Source organism: Xyrauchen texanus, chromosome 24 (assembly GCF_025860055.1).
Source record: "Xyrauchen texanus isolate HMW12.3.18 chromosome 24, RBS_HiC_50CHRs, whole genome shotgun sequence".
In the NCBI taxonomy this organism is placed as follows: domain Eukaryota; kingdom Metazoa; phylum Chordata; class Actinopteri; order Cypriniformes; family Catostomidae; genus Xyrauchen; species Xyrauchen texanus.
In genome coordinates, this window is record NC_068299.1 from 14,394,684 (window position 1) to 14,414,549 (window position 19,866).

General features: G+C 38.5%; 1 protein-coding gene across 1 annotated transcript in view; it reads right to left on the reverse strand.

Moving 5' to 3' along the window:
• Window positions 1–277: 277 nt before the first annotated feature.
• LOC127617638 (hypoxia-inducible factor 1-alpha-like) overlaps window positions 278–19,866 on the reverse strand; it is a 31,497-nt gene continuing 11,908 nt past the window's right edge. Inside the window, exons 2-15 of the mRNA XM_052089648.1 lie at window positions 13,204–13,394; window positions 12,869–13,014; window positions 11,892–11,976; window positions 11,134–11,246; window positions 10,814–11,013; window positions 9,794–9,900; window positions 9,537–9,684; window positions 6,583–6,881; window positions 5,882–6,108; window positions 2,857–2,961; window positions 2,402–2,634; window positions 2,149–2,251; window positions 1,531–1,639; window positions 278–1,405 (exon numbers count right to left, since the gene is read on the reverse strand). Coding sequence (XP_051945608.1) covers window positions 1,242–1,405; window positions 1,531–1,639; window positions 2,149–2,251; window positions 2,402–2,634; window positions 2,857–2,961; window positions 5,882–6,108; window positions 6,583–6,881; window positions 9,537–9,684; window positions 9,794–9,900; window positions 10,814–11,013; window positions 11,134–11,246; window positions 11,892–11,976; window positions 12,869–13,014; window positions 13,204–13,394 — 2,230 coding nt within the window. The 3' untranslated portion in view covers window positions 278–1,241. The remainder of the gene's footprint in view (window positions 1,406–1,530; window positions 1,640–2,148; window positions 2,252–2,401; window positions 2,635–2,856; window positions 2,962–5,881; window positions 6,109–6,582; window positions 6,882–9,536; window positions 9,685–9,793; window positions 9,901–10,813; window positions 11,014–11,133; window positions 11,247–11,891; window positions 11,977–12,868; window positions 13,015–13,203; window positions 13,395–19,866) is intronic.

Sequence of the window (19,866 nt, forward strand, 5' to 3'; positions counted from 1 at the left end):
GTCCCACAATATGAAGTAATGAAAAAGGAAGTAATGAAGCAATATAAATTAGGGCCCCTTGCTGCCTTCAGAAATGTTTTAACAAATTGACTGCAGACACTTAAAGGTATCCTTCCGTAGGTAACCGTCTTTTAAAAGGTAAAAATATTGATGTGTTCTTCTAAATGCCATTTTATCTTATGTGACTCTTTGCTGCAACAACTGTGCTTTACTTACAGTACTTGGTTGGCTTTTAGGACCACACATTGATATTTGCAAGCTGAATGTTGTTGAAAAACATTTGTTTTATTTGTTACAGACATTACAATTGTTTGAAGACAACGTGACACGACAAAGGAAGAAAAACAGAGGACAGTTGCAAAGATCAGACACTAGGGGTTTTACACTACCACATCTTATGTTTCCCATCAGCCAATGTTAACGCAGGAAAGTGATAGTGTAGGGAAATAAATACAAGTTTACTTGTAATGCCCTATATTCAGAGATTTAACTTCAGAGAAATCTCTAGTAATAATTATAATAATAATGAGTAATATTTTCAGCATCAAGGTAGTTTGCTTTTGTAATATGATAATCACAAAACTGATTCCAAATTGGGCTGCACACTTACCAATATGATGATTACTCTCAAATATCACAAAACACTGTATATTTCAATACAGCAGAATAACAGCCACTTTAGACATTTCACAACATATATGCACATATAGTGAATGTATGCTTTCACATAAGATACATAGAGCTCTGAACAAAGAAAACAACAAACAAGTAGACATACCTTGAAAGTAATTATAAAAACAACAGTGCTAATAATTAAACATTTTCTGAATAGGCTGCTGGTAATTCATTTGTGCAAGAAACACTTTTCTGTAGTGTGACTGTTTCTGAACACATTACAATCTTATGCAGAATACAAAATAATATTCTCCTCTCTGTGTGCGTATATCTAAACTATAAGAGCACAGCTCACGATAGCTATATGAATTCTGTTTTACATGTATTTTTCTTTCATTATTAATATACAGTACAGTATTATAAATCTTTTGCTTTTCGATGTCTAGCATGTATTTTCCATCTACTCATTAGAGGCAAAAACATCCCTGCACATTTTATTACTCAATGTCTCTTGCTAATGAATGGCAATCTCTTGATTCCTCCATAGTCATAGGAAAAGTAACATTTAATCTATGAGAAATAGTTAGTGTAAATGTTGTATTTTAGTGTATTTGAAGTATGGCTTTTCAAATAACTAGGTCCAAGGCACACAGTAGCTCCTCCCCCTTAAGCAGGTGTTGCCGCCCAGCCACAGGTGCATTTACTTCACAGTCGTAACGGGTAAGTTGAGGGAGGGGCACAGATATCACCCCGTCCTCTGACGATCTGCTCATTAACCTGCTTGCAACATCTAAGAAAAAGAGAAATAGCAATTACTTACTGTATAATGAAAAGTAGCTGCTCTATTAAGATTAACAAGGACTTTGCCAAATGATGAAAAGCTTAAATTAAAGTGTAGTCTCCATGGTGACACACCAGATGGCAGCAAAAGTATCATGGCATGATGGAGACCTCCTGACGATGCAGTGTCTGACTTTCTGACCTTTTTCTCTGGTATATCAGCAACAACCTGCAGCACAGACCCCTGAGAGACAAACCACTTCAACAGTCACTCATAAACTGTACTTACATACATGAATAGAACATTGCCATATTTAAAGTAACAAATAGTATTATTTGTACATAATAATTGACATTTATATGTAGTATTAAGTTAACTTCTTAAGTTAGCATGTTAAATTATCTAAATGTTTCATCGTCCCTCCCACATGAAAATATATGTATAATTAGAGTAATAAAGTAAATTGTCAGTAACATTTAATAGTTTATGATTATTGTACGCTTTTTAATAAAAAAATAAAATAAAATAAAAGGAAACTTTTGTGGCATCATAACAAAGTACTGTATGTAAATACATTAACATAGTACTAAACAGATATTGTTATAGATCAGGCTTACAATTTACTGTAACATTGTAACATAATTTCTTTACTGTCTCTGAATCCTATATCCTATCTCTATAAGGTGTCCTTGACTTTAAAGAGGTTTAAGACCCATGCACTAACACTAAAACATACTGATGTTCACACTTACTAGCCTTATTGCTTCAGAGAGAGTTATGGTCTCAAGTTTCCTCTTGAGCAGCTTTGGGTTGGCCTCACATGTTGAAGAAATATCACTGTCTTGAATAAATAATCTAGAGTTGCATAAAGCAACAGGAAGAGAGAGATTAATATTGAGGCAGCAGAAAACTGATTTCTCTTGAATGACTTATTGAACTCTTAAAAGATTATTTGAAGTACAAATCTTCTCACCAAAATGAGCCTCTCTGGAGATAAGGCCTCACCTGCTACTGGTCTGTTCTGGGGTTCCAGAGCACTGCTGAGCTGCACCACAACACACTGATTCTGATTGGGCTGTTGGGACAGAAGGGGTAGTTTGTGTGCTGCTGGAGGGCATCAATTCAAAAGCTGAACCTAGGCTGGAACACACAGACTCTGCTGGAGAAAGAGTCCGAAGCTGGAAATCATCATCCATGGGAATGTATGGCGCTAACATCTCCAGATCCAAACCCACAGCCTACAAAAACCATCACCATCAGCACCATTCACATCACAAAAAGCAACAGAATTGCTGCACATATAGTGTAGAGGAGACACAACCAGCTTGTATCATAAGCACATTAAAACATTTGCAGTATGTAGATTTCCATTTTAGCCATGTTAAAAGTTCAAACATTCATTCTGAATGTTCTCAAAGGCTCAAAACCAAAGACAAATAAAAGGAATTGTATCCATCTACCTGTGTATTAAAGGGTTTCTTAGACTCAATATCCATGGAAAAAAGTCTCTCCACCTGATCCTCTTTTAGCTGGTTACTTAATCCTGAAACCATGGGGAGATCAGCCTAAACATAAAACAAACAATACTGAAAACATATTAATGTGACATTTAATTTACATTTGTACTAAAGTATACAGACTCTTTTAAAAGTACAAGGGAGCTTGAGGTAGTTTTACTCCAGTGGATATTTCTCTGGGTATAGAAAACAGCATGTCCTTATGTCTTTTTTCCTTAGGGTCATTTTTTACCCATATTTGAAACAATTAATATATTTATATATATAAAATATAACAAAAATCAGTTTTGTTGTAGTCCCAAAGTGTATTATGATAGGGGATTAAATGCAACACTCTAAAAAATATATATATATTAACATTGTAATTTTTAAAGGATTAAAAATATATAAATATTCAAAAGTTAAAAACTTTTATAGTACATCAACTATAATAAAACAATTTCAGATTAATTCTACCTGTAGAAAATAAATTTTAGTAATATCTCTATTTCACAGATGAATCTCTATTGCCTTTTCCAGCAGTCAAAATGGGCCAACTTTATACATTCAATGCAACAAATCGATTCCTTCCCACTTATGCCAAACTATTTGTTGCAGTGTTACAGGGGTTCAGGAAGATACTGTAACAATTCCCTATTGTAGGTATTTGCATTGGGACACGCCCTGAGTATCAAGTGGTCTGAAGCCCTTGTACATTCACACCAATTTATTGACTGGTGGCGCTTAAGCGACATCCCTAGGGAGCTACGTCACGGCCCCATAAAATAACTCACTTTGGCGCCATCAAGTCAGATTATCTGTTCTTCAGTACATAATCTCGTCAGGCCCAGGTTGTACCAACGACTCACGTCGAAGCAAGGGACCGACAGGGACAGCGGTGCTGTTCGAGGCTCGCAATTTCTCACCACGAGGCATAATCCCCACTTGTTCTAGTTCCACAGCCCCCAGATTGGAGCTCTGCGTGCAGAGGCAGTTTGGGATTTTCAGCTTTGTGTCTGAGAAGATTGGAGTGGAAACATTGGATTCTTCCTCATGTTTGTCACCCTTCCCTTTAACGAAAGCGCATATCTCGTCTGATATGCTCTGAGGCCTAGCTCGGCGGCCATTTTCTTATGAACAAGCGTGCGAAAGACTTACCATGCGTGGCTTGATCTGTCATTATTAAAAACGCTATATGACAGAATTCATAGTTGAATGTAAGGAAACAAATTGGCCCCTTTGTCCCTATTGTCTTGTTCTGTGTCATTCTGGGAAAATGCAAATGAATAAAGAAATGGAGGCTTGGGCCTTTCTCTCTCTCCCCTCCCCATTCTAAGCATATTCCTCGCAGCGGAGGGGATCATGCTTGGACCAGTGAGCCCAGCCGCAGAATGAGGTGGCTGGAATAAGAGAATATTCCCCAACGGATGTGTGCCATTATTTTTTCAGGATGCTATCAGGAGATGCAAGGTATTTTAACTAGTTTTTTTGTCTTTCACCCATTTGTGGACCACGCGGGTGTTCTGGCGAGACAAGAGATCTCTGCTTGCTTTTTCGGTGGAGGCATGGACGTCGTTCTTTTCGGTCAACAGTTGGATCTACACGTGATGGTTTTGTAGTCCAACCAAGCGCATCGTGTTAAGAAATACTTTGTGCTAATATCGCCTCCATTTGGAATTTCCCTCGTTTTTATCCCTGTGGCTCGTGCTGGAGAACGAGTTGGTCAAAGCGATGCAATGTTCACAAGGGTGTTTCGTGGTACTATGCATTGTTCCACCATTATATGTTGGGACCGGTTTAGTTCTAACCCGTTTTTTCAGTACACCAATTTAACTCAGTTTCCCCTGTAATTTACGCTGGTGAACGAGCATTGAATATTGTCAGCTTGAATTTTGCCTCTGCGTCCATGACCAAGTGTCTAGGGGCATGCATAATATAACTCAATGCACAATAAAAATAGGTCTACACACGAGCCTGATGAGCTTGCTGTGTAACAAATGATGAGCCCCTATTCAGTGAACACAATTTGACCGTATAAACGTATCCGCTTTCTCCCGTTTGCGCTTTGGTCAGCATTGGGATGAGTTCGTCTTTGTACTCGCCTTGAACATCCGACAACCAGAATATGGTTCAGTTTCCCCCCCCAGCTTGATGGGGAGTGAACATAAAAAATAAAAAACACTTTCCGAATTCAGCCTCTGTCTCTATGACCAAGGGTCTAGAGACATTCATAACAGAATTCTATGTTCATTGAGCACAAGTGTACACAAAACATACAGTGAACATAAGCACCACATGTTGTCCCCCCATAAAAAATGCCTGGGCCGTTGTGGCGAACCCGTTTTCTGAAATAAACATTCCCCCCAATGTTCATACACTTTTCCCTATTCAAATACCAGGGAAAAGGTTTATTCTGTCTGTGTCCCTGCTGTAGCTACATTTAGCGCATTCATCATTTAAGGTCCAAATACAATAAAGGCAAAAACATTATCAAATTACCTTCAACAACATGATTAGAGGAGTGAAGGCTGCCCTCCGCTGTGCCGCTGTTTCTGGGGCAGTCGCCAAATGTAAGCCAAGCGCCATCTAGTATTTACAGGTTGCGCTGCAGGCAAGAGCCATGCATTAATCTCTCTGTCTGCCCGTCTGTCAGCTTGGCAGCAGTTGTAGGGCATTTTGAACTAGGTACTTATTACAGACTTTTATTTCTATATTCAGATTGTGCCGAACCACAAGTGCTTCCTTAGACTCGCTTTTGTATCAATTTTGCGTCCTTCTGTTCGGACTTGCGCTGGCCCCACGCACCTTCACAAAATGCATGGATGCAGCTTTGATGCCCTTGAGGCTTCATTAGTATGTATTTATACAGGTAAAAAAAGGCAATAGGGGGGTTGACACATTTAGACCTTTTGTAACAATAAATTGTGCATATTTGGTTTCTCCTATAAAGCATTGAAAGTTTGTAAAATCCAAGTATAAGGATATGTACTGTAAAATTGTGACTAGGCTCCATCTGAGATCTGGATGAGTCAAGAGTAGATGACTGTGGGAAGCCGTCAGACTCTAGCTGAGCTGTGGAGGTGTCAGCATCATGTAGGGTGGAGATCAGGGCATTATCAGGAGGAGAGAGGGGTGAGAGGGGCAGTAGAACACTCGAAGAGGGCAACATGACATCATTGTAGAGAGGAATGTCTGTCAACACAGAGATTGCTGAGTCTGCAAGAAATGAACAGAAGGACATTACATTTGTAGATCTCCATTCATCTTTGTAAATGATCTTAAGGCAAATGATATACTAATTAATCATAACCCTTCACAGCAATCGAACAATATGATAAATGTCTAGATATTGATTGATATATTTAACATAACTGGATAACACTTTCTGAATTAAAAATTAACAATAACAATTAATAACACTAACAATAAGACATTTTTTTATACAACATTTTGAAATCTTAAGTATTGCATATTCCATACGGTTTCACATAGAGTGAAACAATCTAAATAACAGTAGGCAGTATACTGCATAATAATATGTGGTAAACAGTAAGCTACTTTTCTTTTCTGAATATAGAAGAATTTACTGCAGGCTAGAATTGTGTACAATACATGACCCTGAAACTTCCAGGACTGATGGTCCAATATCAGATAACTAAGAGATCTGGTTAAATGAGTCTGTGTGATGACCTGTGCTGTTGATATCCAGTCTGAGGAAGGCTTGTCCTACTGCAGGGTCTGTCAGTGTCTCTGGCTCCCCCTTCAGACTGTCATGTAGCACTGAAGGTGTTAGCTCTGCTTCCACATACTCCTCTTCCTTCTCATCCCCCTCTTTTCTCTTGTCTTTTAGCCCTCCCATGGTTACTTCAACCACAAAGGACTCTATCTTGTCATCTTTCACCATTTCTGACTCATCTTCCTCCTCCTGTTTTATTTTTGTACTACTGGTCTGTTGTATCGACATGATTTGTTTGGGTTGTTCTATGCCACTGCAGAATAAAATATGTGAACAAACAAACAAAATTTCAGAAGGGTATGTAGTCGTTTTTGTACTTATTTGTAAATAATGTGAAAAAAGAAAAAGACTATCTATGGAGGGAATACGTTACGTTCTGCTGCGTTTTGTCGCAGACTAGTCACAGACTTAAAGGTGACCTCATTACTATAATTTGTTTCCTTGTTTAAAAAGTTTTACTTCTAAAGAAATGAATAGTAATTTTTAAACATATGTGTTAAAGAAAATGTTGATGCTAAAAAAGCACATAAAGCCATCAGAAAAGTAATGCATATGACTCCAGTAGGGGTTTAACTATTCACTTGTTTTCTTGATGCATCGATTAGTAATCCTGCCGATTCATACGCATCGATCTTGAAATATGATTTCTGAAACGAGAATCGTTAGTGTTGGTCAATAATCGATTTAACTGTTAAAAATCGAATGAACCTCGAATCACAAATTAATGTACAATATTTTAGAATATATCAATATTAAATTAGTTACATGTGCGATTTAAATGAGACAAGCGCAGCTTCATTCTCTAGGGCATCCCGGAGTGCGTGCTCCTCTCACAGACACGTGCTGCACTCTTCCATCACCCTTCACAGGATCGCATCTACTCTCTGTTCCATCCGTAACTCTCACTGAAACATTCTGAGCAGCTTTCCGAGTCTTTCAAGCACCTTATGTCTGACATCTCCTCCGGATGGCTACTATCTCATGAGCAAATGACAACTCGCAATAGCACTCAAACGTTTTGATACAACTGCCAATTCTCTGCGTGGTTACTACATGGTCAGAAACTAAGGGGAGCTTGAGGCAAAAATGGCATTAAAAATCATAATAATGCACCAAAAATATACATTCACAGACTTAAGAATTTGTGTTAATGAATTGAATAAAATTACATTTCAAAGACACAGTTCATGTTTTAAATTGTTACAAAAAAATTATACCCTTACAAAAAATGCCCATGAAAATCAAATACAAGGGGCAGGTATTGACCCTAAATGTAAAAGTACATTTCTGACACTGGGTCATTATAAGTGGTTTCATTGTGAGGTTTCACATTCACTGTTTCATTCAGCATTTTCTATAAAATAAAATACATTTTACTGGTATAATTGTTTAGTTGTGGACTTTCTGTGCAGAAAACATTTAAATTGAAGTCATCTATATGATTTCTTTTCTATTTTCTTTTCTATTTTCTTTTCTTTTGAATGTAGTCAGATGATGTTCCTTTAATTTTGTAATATTTGGATTAGTTTACTGATTCCCCACGGTCATGGAAAAACTGGAAATATCAGGGAGTTTTCTTTCATTACTTATAAGCAATAAGCAATCTTAAATAGTTGAAAATCTTTAAATCTTTTTCTTGCTAAATGCACATTAGTGGAAGTATTTAAAAAAAATACTATAAATGCATTTAAAAAATTAAATAATTATTGAATTGTTAATCGAATCGTATTTCATTGTTAATCGAACTGAATCGTTTTGAATTTGTAAATAATAGTTTTTGAATCGAATCCTGTGAATCCCGAATCTAATTGATTCGCTTTCAACCCAAATATTCACACCCCTAGGCTCCAGTGTTTTTTTTTTTTTTATCCCCTTTTCTCCCAATTTGGAATGTCCAATTCCCACTACTTAGTAGGTCTTCGTGGTGGCGTGGTCCGCTTCTGAGACAGTCAATCCGTGCATTTTATCATGTGGCTCGGTGTGCATGGCACCACGGAGACTCACAGCACAGCAGGCTCAAGCTACACTTCGCATGGGTTACCCCATGTGACTCTACCCTTCCTAGCAACCGGGCCAATTTGGTCGCTTAGGAGACCTGGCTGGAGTCACTCATCACGCCCTGGATTCGAACTCGTGACTCCAGGGGTAGTTGTCAGCGTCAATACTTACTGAGCTACCCAGGCCCCCTGAATATTGTCATAACTTTAAAACATAAATTTTTGGAAATGTGAGGACTAAAAAAAAGCAACCAAAATGGCCCGGTTGCTAGGGAGGGTAGAGTCACATGGGGTAACCTCCTCGTCATTGCTATAATGTGGTTCACTCTCGGTGGGGTGCGTGGTGAGTTGTGCATCGTTGCCGCGGTGGATGAAACCTCCACATGTGCTATATCTCCACAGTAACGCGCTCCACAAGCCACGTGATCAAATGCGCGGGTTGACGGTCTCAGACGTGGAGGCAGCTGAGATTCATCCTCCGCCACCCGGATTGAGGCAAGTCACTTCACCACCACAAGGACTTAGAGCGCATTGAGAATTCGGCATTCCAAATTGGGAGAAAAGGGGAGTAAAAGGGTCTCGGTGCTTCGACACTACACAACTCAATCACTGTCGAGTGAAATGTTGATATTTACACGCCAACAGATACATTTTAGTCGCATAGCATGAAATTTACTTGTGATTTACTTGCAATGTAGAGGGCTGCAGTACAAATTGCAACAATGGCATTGGTAACTGAAAACTACTGCGTTTGAATGATGCAGCATCCAGGCCACTAAGTGACACTGTAAGCCATACTTCGGCATACTTCAAAAAATTTAAACATTAAAGGGTGACAAGCATCAGTCTTGTAGTGTGTGCTTGGCTGTATACAAGTCAACACACATATAAACACATACGTGATGTCCTACCTGAGGATATAGTTGACACAGACCACACACTGTGGCTGGGAGTGTTTACTGTTATAGATCACAGTGGCCTGAGTTTCTGCCCAAACAAAGCCTCCTGCTTTAGCCAGTAGACGGTACAATCCTGTACATACCTGCCCCTTCACAAACACTGCAGAGAAAGACAAATAAACCAAAGTTATGAATGACATTATTTAGATTTATATAAGCAAACAGCATTCTTCAGGAGGTATCACGTGTGTCTGTTTATATGTTCTTACGGTTGAGGTGTGCTTTGGTCATATGGTCAGAATCCAAGGCGTGATAGTACTCATACACAGAATGCTGCAACAGATCCACTGGATGAAATCCCAACAAATCTGTGATCCTGCAAACATACACAGGTTATGTGCCACTCTGTGAAACTGCAGCTTTCACAAGTCACCACTAGGTGGGGATGTAACCCAAGCCATACAACTAGATCTGCAAAGATTCAAGTGTAGTGGTAGTGACTGACAGTGGCTCTTTCCAAGCACTCACTTCTCTCTATTACAAGGTAGAGAAGAGAATGGGAATGCACCACTATGTTCACCTAATGATTTTTCAGTGAAAAAAAGCTGGCCCATTAGTCTGTTTAACTTTAATGGTCTTAAGTCTGATAACATGATTAAGGATTTCTTTATTTTTTTCATTTAATATGTCCTAACCAGACGCAAAGGTGTTCCAGCGACAAGCAATTTGACTGTCCTCACTGAACACAAAACTGCTGCACAACATGACACAATCACAACAAATCAGAACATGTTTGATGTTTAATATGTGGAATGGGATTTTGGACCGATGAGATTTCACTATGGGTGGTGTTACCTAATGTGACCAGGGCTGACCATAAGGGAACAGCTTTCAGGGGCCCAGCCACTAAGGGGGGGGATCAACACCCCCGATAGTGTTATGTCAACTGGTGATAGCCTGTAGGAGATTGCACGCATGAATTGTCTGCGACAAATACCAGTGTTCCAATATATAATGGCACCCGCATCAACCCCCAAACACCCAACACAGTTTTCAGGGGCCCAGTCGTGAGTTTGGGAAAGCCTGAGTGTGATGCCACAGATATAGAAACAAAATGACTGACAAAATCTTGGTTAGGACAAAAAAGGATTGTTGCTTTATCATATTGCAGCTGGTTAGGACAGAGTATCAGATGCTTCTGCAGTCAGCACAGAAGCATTGAATCATCTGCTCAACAGGACCGGTGTTATTGTACATCACTCCTGTGTGCAGGTGCGCTGGGATTTTACCTGTCATCACAATAGGTGAAGCGCATATCCAAAGTGTGGCGACTGAGGAATGTTCTAGAATCCAGAGGTGCCTCAATGTTTGCCGGGTGGGGAATGGACTCACAGATCAGCACCAGGTATGTTGAACATATTTTTTTTCCCACAAACTCACCCTTCTCAATGCAATCTGCTGTGTGGATGTGGCCCGAACAGCGCAAAACCTGTCAGAAGGAGAGGCTGATAGGGATAAATTCAAATTCACTGCAGATGCTTTCAAAGTGATGCGCTCTGCGGGACAGGGTCACGTTTTTTCCCATGACTGCATGAGTAAGGGGTCGTACCTTCCAGGAGGCAGATTTGATGTTGACAGTGCGCCCTCTGCTGGTCAGTGTACATTTCATCCTCAACAGAAAACTTCTGTCGGTGTGCTGTTCCTTTGCTTTCTTTGACAGACCTGAAGAGGGAAAAATTTAAAGAAATGTAAGCAGGGGCCCAAGGCAAAATCATGAAAATAGGTCCCATAGATGTGAATATTGTCATACATTTTTTTGTTTTATCCCCTTTTCTCCCAATTTTAAATGCCCAATTCCAACTACTTAGTAGGTCCACATGGTGGCGTGTGGCAGGGCACCCTCAATCAGGGTGGTGGAAGACAAGTTTCAGTTGCTTCCACTTCTGAGACAATCAATCCATGCATCTTATCACGTGGCTCGCTGTGCATGACACCACAGAGACTCCGCATGTGGAGGGTTATGCTACTCTCCGCGATCCATGCACAGCTTACCACATGCCCCATTGAGAGCGAAAACCACTAATCATGACCACAAGTAGGTTACCCCATGTGACTCTAACCTCCCTAGCAACCGGGCCAATTTGGTTGCTTAGGAGACCTGTCAGGAATCACTCAGCTTGCCCTGTATTCGAACTCGTGACTCCAGGGGTGATAGTCAGCGTCAATACTCACTGAGCTACCCAAGCCCCCCTAAATATATCTTAACTTTTTAAACACCCATTTTTGGAAATGTGATGACTAAAAAAAATTTAAAGAGAAAGCACTAAGTGATGTAAGTGATTGTGAGTATATGAGAGACAGTATTACCTGTCTTGTGTGCCAGCATTTCTCTGAGCTCCTCGTGGTCACATGGATGAGTAAACTCAAACACACTGTGACCAGTAAGGTCGATCTACATGGGATGAAAAATTGTATATAGACACTCACATAATTCATGTTATTATTCACATTTATTTGGCCTTGCTAAGCATTCATTGCTAGTGATTAAAGCCAGTCTGCAATTACAAAAGTGCTCTGATTGTTTTTTTTAATCTTCTTCACTTAACATAGTCCTGATTAATGTAAATGTGTTGGTTTGGGACACATAGAGGTGAAAGGTATCCCAATGAATGTTTTTGCCACACTTGTTTGAAATAACATTTAATTTACAGTAAAAGTAAAGACTCAGAACACTGGAAATTAAAACTATCAAACATAACTATATAAACATTAAAAAAAAACATTTCCATGAGCTGTACAAAGAAATGGATAGGCATTTTCCAGCCTGTCATTGAAAAAACAAATTTTTATTTGGGCATTTCTGTAGCTTAGCTACCTTACTTGAAACATCTTTCATTGAAAGTATGACAAGGAGTGGCAGCAAGTACATAAAGTTATTGTTACGGTAACAAGATCCTTTGTAAGCTGATATGCCGAAAGATGTTCTAGAATTAAATTAGGTCTATCAGCAAATCAACCTGCAATTAATAAGAGACTGGTTTCCTTCTCTGCAATGTCATCCTATTGAGAACCACAAACCCAGATGGTAGCTAAGGACAATAAGGTCAAAGGGACAAATTTACTATTTTAGAGAATTGTCGGGACACTGTGACGCAACTTGTGAAACAGGGACTGCCCTGGGAAACCTGGTCACAATTGTGTTGGAGTAGATTTTTAATGCTTTACTTTAGCACCAATTCTAATCTCTGTGACAGACTCTGAGCTTTTAAAAAATATAATGCAACATCTGCATGTATAAATTATGTCTGAAAAAAAAAATGTAAATCAAGACTACAGTACATCACCTGCGGTAGGCCCAGACAATTGCTGACATTCTCTGAGAGGTAGACCATGTCACCCTCAGCAGACATAACCATAAGAAACCCGTCCAGAGCTTTCAGAAATGAGCAGTTCCATTGAGAGTCCAATTCAGTCTCCAGGCCAAGAACACCTAAAGAGACAGACGGAGACATGAAAAAAAATATTGAAACTACTGTTAATAAATTCACAATGAATATCAAAACAGATATTTGACATATTTTGTACACACAGCAGATTTTAGAGATTAATTAATGTGATGATCTTTCTTTCTCACTCATCTGGCACTTTTCTGCTATCTCTCACCTGTGCTATCTCTCACCTGTGTCCAGTATTTTACGGAGACGCAGGTAACTGAGAGCGAGTCTCATGACCGATGCTTTGTCCAGGTTAGAGGTGACACTGTGAGGAATCGGAAGTTCTTTGGCCAGCTCATAAAACACCTCTGATTCTTTTCCTCTCCGACAACGTGCAGCGTCCCGAGATTTCTCTTTCCTTCGCTCCGAACTCACCCTGCCACAAACACAGACACACCACCATCAGGGGCCTGAGCTCTCAATGCCTACAACATGTAGCCTATTATTGCATTAACAATGCTTAAACAAATATTAAAATATTAATACTGATTAAAACAAAGAGCATTAGGAAGTATATAATCCTGATTCCCACATCAAACACACAGTTGCATAGCATTGTTGCACATAAACCAGCTGTAAACATTAGAAGTCAAATTTAAAATGTGCGAGATTACATAGGCCAATGACCTCATTCACTCAAGATCTACTGAAGCAAATTATTTGACCACAATTCTACTTTTATTAATATTCTGCTGTGCCCAGAGAGTTTTGCCAGGTTTATTCAGGTTAAAATAAATATTTGACAAAAAGGATGAAAATGGCACAGTGACCACCACCCAAAATGTCCGCTTACACAACTAAAATAAAAGCCAGTTTTTTTATGCTTTACTGTTTGCATCATGTCAGTCATGGTATTATCCTTTATTTATATTGGCTTAATAATTAACGTAACAACAATATTATTATTATTTTTTTTATTATGAACCAATCCTCAACTACACAGAGCTTATAAATATATAGCCTAAAAGAAATTGAACCAATGGTTGTTAATGGTTATTTTATTATATTTAACTTAATTGTGCTTTAATTCTTGCACATCCAGTTTTCTCTTGGCACACCCAAAGTCTTGTTTCTAGCTACGCAACTGAGACCCAGTTATAAATCAAGAATAACAATTGGGGAAGTGGAGCCCTAATTATCTCTTTTTGCCCACCAGCAGTCATATATTTCAACCTCCTTTAGCCATGAAGACTATCGAGTTGATAAACTGGATTATTGCAGTGTGGTTGACTGCCTGTGAGGAGCAGATGGGGTGACATTTTGTCCTCAGTAACACATAACAGATCATCCCTCAGTTGAGGATGTTTGATTGTATTGTATTGTATATTGTGTTGTGTAATGTTATGTAACATGGTGTTGTACTGTGTTGTGTTATGTAATATTATGTGCATCTGTATTGTGTAATGTTGTGTGTCATGGAGCTCTATTGTGTAGTGTTATGTAATGTTGTTTATCTGGAACTGAATAGTTTAGTGTTGTGTGATGTGCTGTGTGGAGCTTGATTGTGTATTATTGTGCAATGGTGTGTGTATGTGGTTGTGTTGTGTTGTGTGGGGTCAGAGGAGGCATCCTTAAGCCATTTGGCTTATTAACAGAGACTTACTGGTGACACAGCAGGTAAAACCACTCACACAAAGATCCCTCTGTACAGTCAGTGACATAATTATGTTTGCTATGAGCTGTCTTCAGGGTGAAGATGGAAAACCCAGTGCTCATAAAACATCCTTGGGTTTAATTAACTCCTTAATTTATATTTCCTCTCTCTGTCTCTTTCAGGATTCAAGATTAACCTGCTTTTACATTGCCAAAGCAGTCAATGTCAGACATGTATATACATATATACCATATATATAAATATACAGTATATATATATATATATATATATATATATATATATATATATATATATATATGGTATATATGTGTGTATACTATATGTACAATAAAGATAGCAATTTTACATTTGGAATGTGTGGCAGGGCGGAGGGCGGGGCCGGGTCGCGATCCTACATACCCGGTCCCGTATTAGGCTAATTATGCCTTTGTGAAGGAGAAAGGCTGACTGCAGAGGATCGTGCGGGAGAGAGAGATCGTTTATGGACATGTCCGTCATGTGTGTGTTTGTGTCTTCTTTTAAGTTTATCATTAAACTATTATTTATATTATCAAGCCGGTTCTCGCCCCCTCCTTGCCCATCCTTTAACTGTTTTACACTGTGCCGAACTAATGAAAATTGTATCCTCGGCTGGATCAAGTCTCTCTTCAAAAAACAAATGTTCATCGGAGTACCGCTCTTCTTCTGAGGAAAATGTTAACTCTTCCTTACTATCCAGGAGTTTCATTGCCTGTGTATCATTACAAACATGCAGAAAAGTTGAGTTGTGTTGTGTTTACATTAAACCTCACCATCAGGGGTGTGCACCATTTGCCTTGATCACCTCAGCACATTAGCGTATGAATGGCGCGCTCTGCTGGTGGGTGTGATCACATTAGCTTTTATGAGTTGAGCTAGAAGAAACTGTACATCGCTTTGTTTCATACAGATTACATTGCAGGAGAATATTTGTTTTAAATTTGAATTGTTTTATTTAAAAGTAGACATTTTAAGCTTTCGTTAGACATATGTTTCATGTTTGTGTGAACAGTATTCGCTGAGTTTCATTTTTGTGACGTGTTTCAGATATATGCTCGTGAACACAGAGACATCTGATAGCTCACCCTTTTTATTTACTTTATTTTTCAAAATCACAAGGTTTTGTTGTTATTTTGAGTGTACACAAATAAAAGTAGACCCTTTATAGTTTCTAATGATGTCTTACACTTATCTGTAAAACCCAAAAATGACGGAGTATTTTAAGTTGTTTCTGCTGTAATGACGAAAATATCCAGCAGGACGCGCCGGCGTGTCCCTCGACCCCAGAGGATTAACATTAAAAAAATGGCCCCCTTTCACTTCCATTTTAAGTGCTCACTCGAACCCAGATTTTTCTTTTTCTTTTAAAAAAAGGAGGGATGAGTAAAAATTAATTTTTGTGGTAATCAATATTATGCCACAAATGCTGTCAATTGAGCTAAACTTGTATTGAACCCAGAATATTCCTTTAATGTTTTAAAATTAATATGTATGTGCTAAGCGAGCACGTCACTTTCATTTGGTGTTTGTGTCCCATTGATTGCTCTTGTCTTTTAGAAAACACATACTTGCAGGTATGTTGGAACTTGCTAGTAATCTCTCTTTACATGATGCAGGTTAGATTATCTAAAAGCTTTAACTGTGATTTTCTTTAATTTATTTAAAGGTGCTCTCAGTATATTTTTGCTTGTGTCATCTTGGACTGCAGTGACACCTAGTGGTGTGGATGCAGCATAAAAAAAATCAATAAATTTCAGTTACAGATGACATTGTAGAAATTCACTATTCATAATCAGCCATGATTCATTAATTTTGTATTAATTTATTAATGTATTCCTTATTATTTTTTTTATTTATAATGTATTTATTTGTACAAAGAAACATGTATTTTGAAGAAGTTCAGTCCAATAACCAAAAAATATGTTGTCCAAGCATCATGAGAACAATAAGAACCTCCATGCTGGCATTGGTGGGAACAGGGAGTCTGAGTCAAACAATGGGGTCTGGGTCAACCTGGAGAGTTTTAACATATGCCAAATTTTAGTAAAAATAATGTTAGGCCGGTGAAGAGAATATCTTATTTTCTCGAATTTCAATATAAGAAGGTCAATATCCTAAACATGCCCACGATAGGTAATGGTGGAATATCAACAGAGTTGATGGCTGAAAGACAATCAAAACCTCCAAAACAAAAAGAGGGCTGGGCAGGTCCAAAACATATGAGTAATTGTGGCTGGTCCTAAGTGACACCTATCACACTCGGGGTCAATGGTGGGATTAATCCGAGCAAGTCTTCTTTTAGACCAGTAAACCCTTGACCAAGAGGGAAATACTTTGAATAATGGTTATTTGTGAGCACACAAGCTAGGGGAGAAGTATACAAAACCTGATCCAGGAAATATACTGGTCACCAAATCCAAAACTCCACAAAGTATAAAACAAGTAATCCCACACAACTCTATCAAATGCCTTTTCAGCATCCACAGAGATGACTAAATCTGGAGTCTTTTTTTAGGAGGTTGAATAGAGGATATTCAAAAGATGTCTAATATTGTGGAAAGAATGCCTGCCTTTGAAAAAACCTGTCTGATCTGTTGAATTAATAGTTGATAAAAGCACTTCCAATCACAGCGCTAAAACTTTGGCTAGCAATTTCTAATTTTTGCAGAGTAAAGAAATTGGACAGTAATTACTACACTGTCTTTTTTAGGAATAAGGGAAATAATAGCCTGATGTAATATGTATGACTCATTAAACAAATTTAATAAAAGAGGGGACAATTTATCTGAGAACGTAAGGGGTTCTACCAGTTTAGAGGCCGAATCAGAATCGATAAGAGGAATATCAAGGAGTCGAAAAAACTGTCAAAGTAAGCCTCATCAGCTGTACTCTCGAAAGTATATAAAGAGACGTAGAAGTCCCCGAACTGGTCATTAATGTTAAGGGTTAGGGTTAGGCATAGCTGGTGTTCTAGCTATTTACTTGCTTTATCACTAAATTCATAATAGTTATAGCAGGATTTGTGTAGGGCTTCAATTGCTTCATTCGTTGCTAGAAGATTGAAATTTGGTATTAGTTGTAAGAAGATTATTAAAGAGATCTAAGCTTGGTGAATCTACAGCACTGGATTGAATCTCTGCCAGAGCTCTAGATAAAGAGGATTTCCTCTCAGTTGCCTATTTCCTCTGATAGGCTGAATAAGATATAATTTCTCTTCTCAAAAAGGCCTTGCATGTTTCCCATATTGTAGCAGCTGAAATGTAAGGGGAAACATTTGTCGAAGTAAAAAGATCAATACAATAATTTATAACTTTTCGTCGTTAAGTAATAAGGAATTTAAACTCCAAGGAGAGGTTAACCCACCAGGAAGTAAAACATCCATTACAACTGCGGCATAATCTGAGATTACTATAGGGTTGTAGATGCAGGCAGAAACGAGTGGAAGCAGCTTACTGTCAAAAAGAAAAATCAATCTGAGAGAAGGTATGGTGAATGGGGGAGAAAAAATAAAACTGTTTTGCATTAGAATTGAAAAAAGTGCCAGATATCAGAAACTGACTATTGTTCCATAAACAGCTGAACTGTTTTGGAGGATTTAGATTGTACTCAGGGTTTAGAAGAAGAGCAGTCTAGAAGAGGATCTAATCAACAGTTGAAATCCCCACCTAGAACAAGTTGGCTAGAATTTAAATCAGGGAGCAAGAACATTGTCCAAATTAGGTCCCTTTACGTTGGTCAGGACCATATGAATTCTGTTAATCTGGCCTGTAAGAATAATAAATCGCCCATTAGGGTCCGAAATGAATTCTCTTAAATGAAGAATTAAAACCTTTAAAATTCCAGCTGGTAAGCCTAAGTGCACCACTAGGTGGTGTTGTTTTGCTCACTGAAGACATAAAATACTATTATAAACATAAACATACACCAATGTGACAACCGGCATCCTTTTCTTGTTACACATGAAGACGAATAATTAGATGAAGAAGATTGCACCCAATAAAGGACAAGTATAAGTGGAGTGGTGGTGGCGTAGTGGGCTAAAGCACATAACTATTAATCAGATGGTTGCTGGTTCGATCCCCACAGCCACCAACATTGTGTCCTTGAGCAAGGCACTTAACTCCATGTTGCTCTGGGGGGATTGTCCCTGTAAAAGGGCACTATAAGTTGCTTTGGATAAAAGCGTCTGCCAAATGCGTAAATGTATGTAATGTAATAAGTGAAGACAACGCATAAATCCACCCCTAAACCATTTTCCAAATGCAGACACAATGGCCGGCATCAGAAAACGCTTAACCATTTTAACCAGCAAATTTCCTAACTCCTAGCCCTCCCTATATTGGGCGACATATCCTCATGAACATATTTAAACCAAACTTGTTGGAAACCACAAACAATTGTGTAAATTGACTAAATAGTCAATTGACAGTGCGCAAACATGGAATATAATAGATAGAATACTTATAATGAAAAGCAGAAGCATTTAAAATCTATATACAGAAGTCAGATAAACTGTAGAAGTAATGGGCGTTATCGTATCATAAGAGCTACAATATCTTTGTGAAGAACACTATTCTGAGACATTCCACAAATATCAAAAACACTTCATCAAAAAGCTAGCATTCAGAATAAAATAAATTGAACAGAGTAATACTTTTACATTTTCCCATTTAAATAACCATTACGTAGAAAACAAAAACTTGGTTAACCATACCAGTGATTATGCCAAAGGAGAGGGGAAAACTAATGCCTATCAACATGAAGCTCCATTCCATGTCCAGTATTTCAAAGTAAACTATTCTGTCCAGACTCCAAACTAAGTTATTAGCTTCAGTAGCAGACAGCAACCATTTTTTCCTCACCATTTGTAAGTGTAATGTGCAGTCTGACTAGAAAGAGAAGAGCAGGCTTGAATCCTCGTTTGTAATGTTCCGCCATAGCATCTTTGAACTCGGCACACAGCTTCAGAATGTCGGGGCTGTAATCCTCGAATATCCAGATACTGTCTCCTTGCTAAGACAAATCACCTTTTTTGCGAGACCCGCGAATGACCATATCCTTCACTTGGAAGCAATGAAATTGCAAAACGACAGGTTGCAGTCTCTAGAAACTGAGGGCTGAAAACCTCAACAACGAGCTGGGAGAAGAAGGTCGTTGGACGCAGATCCTCGATGGACTCATAAGCAAACAATATGAACATTCTGCCCTCGGCTAT